General features: G+C 31.4%; 1 protein-coding gene across 1 annotated transcript in view; it reads left to right on the top strand.

Moving 5' to 3' along the window:
- LOC111633738 (rho guanine nucleotide exchange factor 11-like) overlaps positions 1-10,643 on the top strand; it is a 158,979-nt gene extending 148,336 nt beyond the window's left edge. The window contains exons 24-26 of the mRNA XM_023378347.1: positions 8,295-8,557; positions 8,629-8,855; positions 10,506-10,643. Of these exons, the coding sequence (XP_023234115.1) occupies positions 8,295-8,557; positions 8,629-8,855; positions 10,506-10,643 (628 nt within the window). The remainder of the gene's footprint in view (positions 1-8,294; positions 8,558-8,628; positions 8,856-10,505) is intronic.
- Positions 10,644-10,942: the final 299 nt, after the last annotated feature.

A 10,942-nucleotide genomic window follows, 5' to 3' on the forward strand; every position in this document is an offset into this window, starting at 1 on the left:
GAAACTGCATTTTTATGAATAAAAATTTGACAAACTATTTATCGTTTTATGACGAGTAAAATTTTTTCGTCGCGTTCGCGGCTTTTAAGTAATGCATAAACCTTCGAGGCGCGAGGCCCTTCGAACCGCGAGGCATAGGCGGTGGCCCACGTTGCTCATACGCCGCCCTTGGTCATAGAAATAATATAATTTGAATATAAATTATTTATAAATACGTATGTCAAATTATATATTTATTACGACGCAAAATATATTTAAGAGTTTACGACCACTGTGCTGGGTGAGACGTTGTTGAAACAAAAAAAGTTATGCATTCCATCACGTACATAAACAGTATCGTAATTCGCCAAGTGCAAATCAGCAAATTCGTAAAATTTTTGTTTATTTTGAACAATCCGGATAATCGAAAATCCGGATAATAGAGGTCCGGATAATCGAGGTTCTACTGTATTGAAAAAATTTCAAATGGAATATAGTTTTTTAATCCAAACGTTTTTAAAGTAAGATTCTGTAAATTTTTAATTATAATTTAATAAATATAAATTTGTTGATCATTTATTTTTGAATGTTAATAATTAATATCAGTAATTACTTCCCCATCTCTCTTATATATAACAGAGGAAAGTATGGCAATTGGTCAAAAATAATCTCTCAAGAATTTTACATTTTTTGACTTTGAACCTTGAAACAACAAATGCAAAAAAATAAATCGGGTTTTTCTGTGGGAGGCACGATTTTGTTCATCTTTGTTGAAGCTTAATTATGCCTGTGCATTTTGTCATAAATTTCTGAAATTTAGCACGGAGGTTTGTGTATTAGGGATTGATGCTATTAAACTTTAGTGGTTAAAGGTCAAGGGAGTGAGGAGATAAAGGGGTTTGTATGTCACATCTCGGGTAGAATTGGACTTACTGATGATTTTACTTGTTATTAGCATTTACAGTTTTTTTATAAAACTCATCCCTAGCCTCAAAATTAAGTGTTTTGCCATTTTATAATAATTAAAAATATAAAAAGTTTTTAATAATAAAATATCATAACAGATGGTACCCCCACACAGTTTTAAATGTTGCTGAATTATTATTATTATTATTATTATTGTTGTTGTTGTTGTTAAATTTTTATTATGTTATGTTTAAATATTAACATCAGAGAAACCATCCATATATAATAAAGTTCTTTTTTATTATAAATTAAAATTAAGAAAATATATGAACATATTATTTAAAAATCAATATCATAAACATAAGAAATATATACTATGCTATATGTATATTAGAAACTGACACTGATCAATGTGTTTGTTTCAACATTGCATATATATAAATATATATTTAATATATCAATAATATTTTTTATATTAGAGGTAAATATGAAAATAGTTTTTGGTTTTCTGACTATATCTCTGCTTGTACTGCTAAACATTTTAAGATTTTAAGATCTCATTTATTTTAAGATGACCAAGACAAAACCTTTCTCACTTGCTTCTAGCCGTTTATATACAAGTACGAACGTTTTCAGCCTTCTTAATAGGCCTTCTTCAGGTCTGTTAGAGCATCAGTTGGTAGAAATTAAAAAAGTGTCAATGTTTACATAGATATCATCTTACCAGTGACATCATCGTTGATGATGTCACTGGTAAGATGATATCTATGGTTTAGACAATAATGAGGGCGTTAAATTTTTTATTTTGGTAAAAAAGAGAGGTGTGCAAATAGTTCATGATGGGATAATTGCTAAAGTTGGGAAATAAAATTGGAAAATAAACGTGTTAAGTAAAGAAGATGCACTAGAGACTGTGACAGGCTTGCCTATCACGATAGGAGGTTAAAGGCCTATTAAGAAGGCCGAAAACGTTCGTACTTATGTATAAATGGCTAGAAGCAAGTGAGAAAGGTTTTGTCTTGGTCATCCTAAACATTTTTTATTTATTGTTGCTGCTGTTGTGCTTATGAATGATGAGAATTCAAGATTTTTATTTGATGTTTTCAAGAATAACTAACAATCAATCATAATTGTTTTAATTAATTAATTATAAAAATATGTAAAGTTTTCTATTATATACAGGTACTCCTCTACTTACGATCAGGTTAGGTTCCCGAGGTGCGGTCATAAGTCAAAAATAACCTAGAAAGTTCATTTGTACACAGAATAACTATGTATTGCTAGTGTTTGATTCTTCAATGTACTTAGTAGAACATGGCCCACCAGTGGCCAAGTGATTTCATTTCCTGAACACTGGGAGTTTGGTCATGGGTTTGTGCCTCACCAGGAGGGGCTAGCCACGTAAAGTTTCTTGGGTTTTCTCCACGTCTGTAATGCCTAAATAAGGTCCAGTTATCCTTAAAAAGATCTCTGAAGGCATCACCCAAGTGTTGTGTTGCCATAATTTAATTACAAAACAAACAAACAAACTTAGTAGAACATATTAAGCTCATTTATCCACTCGCTACTGCTTAATAGGGGTATTTCAAACACAGATTTTTTTTTACCTAATGTGCTTATTTTTATAAGGACAGGTTTAGTTTCCACAGTAATTGAACAGTACACTTATCTTCACTACTAAATTTACTATTACGTTTGGACACATTTCTGAAGCATTAATCATAAGACATCTCCAGTTAAACCCAAGAGAGAAAGAAAGAAAGAATCAGAAAAGTTTATAAAACTTGCAAACAACAGAGAAAAACACTGTTACTTCAATGTTACCAACTTTGATGCCATCTCATGAGTGGCAATGGAACATCATAATTTGTGCGAAAACAAAAAAAAATGACTATATATGATAGAAATAATTCCATATTTATTATTTATTACTGGTTAAAGACTGTGTTTAACATACATCTCATGACCAGCAAGAATACATGAAATTTAAGTTTTAGATGTACGGTCAAATTGTTCATAAGTTTGAAAGTTCATAAGTAGGGGAGCTTCTATATTTTACTTTTCAATATTGATTTATAAAATCAAAGTGACAGGTTCAATTATTATACAGAATGTAAAGTAATTGTACATGTAAAGTAAAAGTAAAAATTAAATTTAGCCAAAAAATATAAAGAAGATAAGTTTTTTAAGAAACATACTGATTATTTGACAGTTATATTCTTAATCTTGATCTGAAAGCAAAAAGCACTGTGCAGAATAGGGTGGGGCTTAAAATAGGGAAAGAATAAATTGCTTAATTTTTTGTGGTCCTACCCTCCAGAACTATTTCAACTGGTCTCATATTACTACAGAAGTAATTTGAACTTGATATATTAATATTTAGAGGTATCTCAATGACCACAAAGTTTATAAAAAGAGTAATTTATGACAAATGAAAACATACAAGACCTGTTTTGGTAAACCAGACTTGTTTCACTTTTTTGAACAATTACAGACAAATTAAATAGTCATGTAGACTCTACAATATTCAAAAACTTGATGGATTACAAACCAAAATGCAACGAAAAAATTTTTAAATGTCACAATTCATGAAATTTGAAATTCTCAGTAGTACGTTCAATGTAACTTTATCAGTTTATTTTGGTAGAGGCAGAGGTGTCTCTTTCTTGCTGTCAGGATAATCTGCCTCCAACTGCTCTCTCACTAGTTACTCTGTCTCCTTTACAGCATGCATCATCTTCAGTATCTGTGCTGCTGCTTGAGGATATTAGTTCTGCTATTTCTTCACCACTTCTCTTCAAGTCTACCATTCTACATTTTCTGTTAAGCATCTGTCCTGTCTTTGTGCTGGTCGTTTCTTCTTCGCTGTTAATTTTGCGTCTACAACTACCATTGACCCTTTACATTCTTTCTCATGCTGAGCTAACAAGAACTCGTGATACTCTGTAATTTTTATCATTTTGACTACTCTAAGATGAGAAATGTCAAAAAGTTCATCTAGTTTACTAACAAATTCAGCCTCATTTGTTTGCTCTGTTACAGATTGTCACCCTTTGTTTTTTTTTAGCAAATGCCATTCTTTAAATGTTTGTTCTAGTTTAGTTATGCAGTTTCTTCGGATCTGTCATTGGAATCCTTGCCATTTCATAAAATACAAACATTGAAAGATACTTTACAAAAGTCAAATGGTTTGAGAAAAAACAGAAATAGAATTCTTAGATTTATATACAAATCAAATGGATCAGAATAGAACACTTAGATATAAATACACTGTAAGTTAATAAAATAATAAAAAATTTAAACAAAATTTAAATTAAGTATGCATTTATACAATATGCAATAATTTAAACATTACTCAAGATGTACCAGAAAATATACTTGTTACACTATAATGCAGTAAACCACATCACAATATAATAAGGATCAACTAAGCCAGGGCTTCTTAAACTTTTTTTATTTACGACCCCATTTATGATTGTGATTTTTGTTGCGACCCAAAAAATATAAAATAAATATATACAAATTTGCAAAAACAATAATTATGTACTACCACAGTTCATTCTTGTGTTACAATGGAACAGAGACAACTGAATACACTGAAAAGTGACAACACTATACTAGTTCACACTACAGTGTTGTTGAATCGTTGTCTCGCTGCACCAGAAATGACACAAAGTGCAACTCACGAAACCTATGACACGAAGCATGCCATTTTCAAACTCTCACGAATTATTTTTCATATTTTGCATTAAAATCTCGCGACCCCAAGATTTCGCTAAGCGACCCCAAATGGGGTCGCGACCCATAGTTTAAGAAGCCCTGAACTAAGCAATATATACTGTAGAGAGACATTCAGTATTATAGATATCTACAGTGGGACAATTGTAAGGATATTTTCTGTTAATAAATATTATCTCCCATGTATACAATAAACACTGATTGGTATATTGATGAAAAAGCTGCATCTTGGTCCACACCAGCTCAAATATTGAAGTCAGAATGACCCTGCCTACTCTGCATTACATTCCTTCTATGTTCATTAAGATGGCATGCTGACATTCTGGCTGTGGACCCATATACTGGTAGTGCAATATCTTTATGTAGTATTACATAAACCCCTAACTTTTCTGGTAACCTATAAGGATCATGTCATTACAAAACAACTTGCAGAAACTTTGCTGGGCCTAATAGGGATGATATAATTATACAAATTAAAGGCTCACTAGAGATAAAGAAAGATAAACTAAATAAGGAATAGATTTGCCCACAAATTCCCTTTTCTTCTTAACATCCATACTAGAAATGAGGAATGAAGATCTCTGAACCCCTACAGCTGAGAAACCTAAACTTAGCATGTGTAGCCAGTATCAAAAGCAGCAGAGACAACCTGTTGTAATTCAAATGAAATCTGCTATTGAAAGGTTATGTATAGATAGGCCCATTGGATCAAAGCAAAAAGCATGGCAATTTTATACATAACAAGCTGAAAGGAGGTAACAGGTATAACTACAGAATGTGAGGGTCGGACCGAATAAAATAAAATAAAATTAAGAAGCTCAAATTAAATTAAATATCTTTATTAAAGTTGAACAAAGAAAAACTTCATTTTTCGAAATTTTACAAAAAGGATATACACATTTCCTTCCCACGGAGCCGTTTCCTATCTCTCGGGAAACCGAAAAATGATTCATGAGGAACTTATCCTAAAAATCGCTGATTGGTGAAACCCCAGTAACGTGACAAGAGGGATAAAAGAGGGGAGACGACAAGAAAGGGGGTCGGTCAGTCGTCGCTGTCGGTGAACACGGTCCGTCATCACCGTTCATGATCGGGGAAACCCCGTGCCGATCCTCATCGCCGCCGTCCGTTCCTCAAGACAACTTGTCCGATCCGGTTAGAAAACGTCCGACCGTCCGATCCGAAATCGTAGAGGTATGATACCCATTAATGTACACTCTCTCTCGGCGCGTTTCCCTCCACTGTCCACTCGAGATAAGCTCCATGTATTTATGTTAGTTATGTTATCATCTAAATAAATCCTTGTTTTNAAATAAAGTAAAATTTTTTTATTTTCGATTGCGTGTTCCTCTATCCCTATTTACTCTATGTTAAAATGACCTCATTTAACGCTGTTTCGTTTAGTGTTTTGTCATCTAGGAATGCATCCCTGTGTTAAGCAGGGTCTTACTATATTGCAAAGTGACCCCACTCTGTTCTTGTGATTGACAATCACAACAATAAAGTGAGGGAAAAAATATATTAGTCTGAAACATTTGTAGAGATTTAGAACTGAGAGTCATTCAAATCAGAGATTTTAAACATTATCTCACCTATGCTTCAGACAGGAGCAGTGAAAAATGTCTCATAACTAAGAGAGTTGTTTAAATGAGAAGCATATAAGTGAGGTCACTGAATTGAATTGAATTGAATTGATTTAATAATAACTATTTAAGATGGTTAGTCAGTTTATTAATATTATATTTATGAAAAACAGTTTTAATAAAATAATTTGAACATTTTCAACATTTACAGAATATCTTCATTAGGAACTCAATTTTAGAACATAGAAGATAATTATTTAGTATCAAATCAATTCAAAATTTGTGTGTCAAGCAAAATTAATTTCACAAATTACCAAGCATATTTTTTAAGCAATACATGACTAAAGGTAGTGTGAAAATTTTAAATAACATAAAAATTTTAATGGACTAAATTGTATATGATTAATAACCAATATTCTGATGGATTAAATATAGGCTGATTAATGGGATCATGTTATCTTATCAGTAGTGTTTCCCAAATGAAACTTTGTTTTGGTTGGTGATAAATTTTATTAAAATGTGTCCCTGCTCTTTAATAATGCAGTTTTCTTCCAAGGAGAAGTATATTTGTCTTTTATAACATATTTTGCTAGCTCTGTATGCATATGACTTTTATAGACAGTAGTCCTTATCAATAAAGTGGCACCATACATTCTAATTGTTGGTCAACCAATGATTGGAGTATATTGATGCTGTTGTTGCCCATTTACTAGGCCAACAATTAAAGGAACACCTAACTTCCATAAATAAAAGACACAGTACCAGTGAAGATCTTAGTGAAATTCTTTCTCAAACTCCGTCTCATTGAGTTGGTTTCCGAATGTATCCAGGTTCGATGGAAAGCACGCCTCCACACTCAAGTTATACAATATTTACAGTTTATTTACAAATTCTATACATAGTGTGTACAAGTTTGAAAACATAGTATACACAGGATAACAAAGTGTGGTGCCTTGCAAACTAGATTGGCTTCTGAAAACTATTAAACTTTGGGGAGGCCTCGGTAAGCTTGTGGACTTGGCTCAACTGCACGGTCTGCCCAGTCTCCACACTTACCTGTCCCTGAGATAGTTACTAGAGAAGAATATTCTCTCTATGCTCAGCAGGCTTCCCAAATGTCTGAGACTACCATGTACCAGTCTCTTGCCCTTCTCTCCCTCCTCGACACCTTACAAGTGGTATATTGCCCAACCGCACGTGGGTCCAATTGACAAGGTTGCACTTCTTTTGTTCCCTCTCTGCTAAAAGGTAAATACTTTACAGTACCACTGCTTTCGGTCTCCTGTCCAGTCAGCATCAAATCCAAGTGCATGTCCATGAGATCAACTTATACATTCAACCAAAGAATTTTTCTCTCTCAATCACCTTGCAATATTGGAGCTATATAAAGCTTATAAGAAAAATGGGATCATTAATTACAAAGACACTAATACTCTCCATCAAGCTTGGAGATCTTTATTTTGAAATCCTTTTATAATTTTCTACATCACTATCTTAACATCCAATCAGAAGACATCTTTTCATCATTTAAAATCAACATAAAAGTTTCTGATCCATTTTTGAACACAATTTTCTTAACCTGAATATTATAGCTTAAAGCTATTGAAAATGTTTGTACATGCATTAAATTTTTTTATGCATTTTACTGGAGTTTGGTTTTATTAGTGTTTTTTTTTTTTTTTGATGTTATAAAACTATTTAGTTTTATTTGAATTAGATATATTTGAGGATGAAGTTTAAAAGCTTTGAAAATATTTAATGTGAAATTCTCCAATTAATTGTAAGTGTTTTTATTTAGTTTTGAGAATTTATATACTTTAATGAATCAAAAGTATATGTAGGCCTGCATTCAACATTAGCATATTCAAATAGACATTTGTTTATCATCAACAATTATTGTGTATTAATGTATAAATTAATGTTTGAACAAATTAGAAGCCTATAAATATATTTAAGTGAAATTACTCCTTAAAAAGTTGTTTAAGGCATTAGTCAATTATAATTATGATATTCAAAAAATATTTTTTTTTCTTAATTATTTCATTTTGTTCATAAAAAAGAAATTGCATAAATAACTTTGCATAATTTTTCCAGAAGTCTAGATAGCCCATGTAATTCTATAGAAATGGTTCATAGAACACCAACAAGTACACCAGCAGATGCCCTCCCAGGGTCAGGTCCAACATCAGGGATTATTCAACCACATATTCCTACAACTATCTCACTTGATCAGTATAATGATTCTGATTTGGAAGCTGATGTAGATCCTCCAAATTGGCAAGATAATATTGACTGGGATGTAATACGTTTAATGAAACCTAAAGAAAAAAAACGACAAGATGTTATAAATGGTAGATATCATTATTACTAATATATTACATATTAATGTGATATTAATATTTAATATTAAAATATTTTACAGAACTTTTTCACACTGAAAGAACCCATGTAAGAAATTTGAAAATTCTTGATCGACTCTTTTACCGTCCACTGCAGCAAGAACAGTTACTTCCTCCTGACTTACTACAACTCTTATTTCCTAATTTGGAAGAAATGCTAGAAATTCATAGTGGATTTAATAATAAAATGAAAGCCAAAAGACGAGAAGAACCAATTATTGGTGATGTGGGAGAAATGATGCTAAATATGGTATGATATAAATTAATTTTGTTATTTTTCCTGTTAAATTTCTTTGATAATTATATATTTATTATCATTACATATTACTTAATATTACATACTCAGGCCATTAAATAAATTTTATCATTTGTATTGAATGAATGAAACTGTATATGCTTATGTTGAAACTTAAATAATCAGCAATATTTCAATATTTGAAGCAACCTTAGTTCCTAACTCTTAAAATTTGCTTACTCATATCACATTTTTTTAATGAGGTTATTTTCATCATCTGTTAAGTACAAAAATTAAATTTTTAACAATTTGTCTTAGCACTAAATAGGTGATGATAAATAATATGTTGCATCAGTTATATACCCAAATGAATAATTCTAATTTATTATTTTTGTATATTATTGATATTATACAGACTATTTAAGAATGTTCACCTGTATTTGTTAGCATTACTATATATTTTATTTGTTGATGATTGAATGTTGTTGAAATTAATAGCAATAACTGCAAAATGAGAGTATTTATTAACTCCCGTGTTATACAGGGGTTACCCCCATATAACGGGAGTTACGTTCCAAAAAATTGCTGTGTTATGCGAATCCATATTATACGAAACAAAGAGCTAGTGCGAAAAGGGGGGTTAGGTTCCAAAATTTAAAAACATGCTGTTAAATCCTTATTTAAATCGGATTTATTATTTATTTTTTTCATAGGTAAAATATTTATTATTTAAGTAAATATTTTACCAGAGGATTGTTCATCCTATATGATGATCTCAGCATGAGCATCATCAACTGGTAATAGTTTTTGGATGTGTTTGTTAATAGCGGTCGCTCTGCAACGGGAGTGCACTGCTGTTTGTAGGCATTTAGGAACAACAGTGAAAGAAAGATGGCGGCACCTTCACTATCGATATTATTGTGATGGAGGAATCTATAATTCTAAAATGAGCTTTTAGAGGCAAAAGAAGGGTCCCAATTGTAAAATTTAACCATTAAATGGATTATTGTTGAAAGAGCATTCAAAGTAGCCACGAAAACAATTAGAATTCTCACGCAGAGTTACGCGGAAGTATAAAAGAACACACCCTTTATTACATTTCATGTTGTATGAGGGTTTTACCCAATTCCCAAACTGTGTTAGAGTGAACCTGTACTATAAAACCACCGTGTTATATGGAGGATGTTCCCAATTCTCGAACCGTGTTAGAGTGAATCCGTGCTATAGAAGTGCCAAGTTATATGGGTGTTACCTGTATGTATGATATTTTCTTAGACAAGAAACTTTATGATAATAGACAAAGATTTTGAATCTATAACTATTATGATTCAGTTTTTAATTAAATTTTTTTCTATTTTTGCTCTAAATAGATAATGCAAATATATCTGATTGATTAGTTGTTATTTCAAAAGATGTTTAATAATCAGAAATTATGATAATGGAATAATTATGTTAACTTAGTTTTGTTATTATATTCTAAATTAACATCTGTTGGTAAATGAATAATTTCTAAAAATTTCAGAAGCTTAAAATTATCTAGTTAAACTATCCACAAAATTCCTTACTTATCTTTACTTATTTTATTTTTATCATTTCCTTTTAATTATAAAACTGAATTTACTATTGTTAATGTAAGATTTTAAATTTGTAAATATTATTTCACAGCTTGATGGTGAATCAGGAGAAAATTTAATGACTGCTGCTGCCAAATTTTGTCGGAACCAATCTGTTGCATTAGAAAACTTAAAAAGCAGGCAGAAGAAGGACCAAAAATTAAGCCAGTTCCTAGCTGTGAGTATATAATTACAGTAGAACCTCGATTATCCGGACTAATTGGGGATGAAGGTAGTCCGGATAAGGAAAAATCCGGATAATCGAAACAAATACTTTAATTTGTCTTTTAATGATAATACACGTTTTCTTTTCGATGACATATCGGTAATATTAAAAATAAATACAGTAGAACCTCGATTATCCGGACTAATTGGGGATGAAGGTAGTCCGGATAAGGAAAAATCCGGATAATCGAAACAAATACTTTAATTTGTCTTTTAATGATAATACACGTTTTCTTTTCGATGACATATCGGTAATATTAAAAA

This window comes from Centruroides sculpturatus, unplaced genomic scaffold, assembly GCF_000671375.1.
Source record: "Centruroides sculpturatus isolate CEXI.00-Female unplaced genomic scaffold, Cexi_2.0 scaffold796, whole genome shotgun sequence".
Taxonomy (NCBI): domain Eukaryota; kingdom Metazoa; phylum Arthropoda; class Arachnida; order Scorpiones; family Buthidae; genus Centruroides; species Centruroides sculpturatus.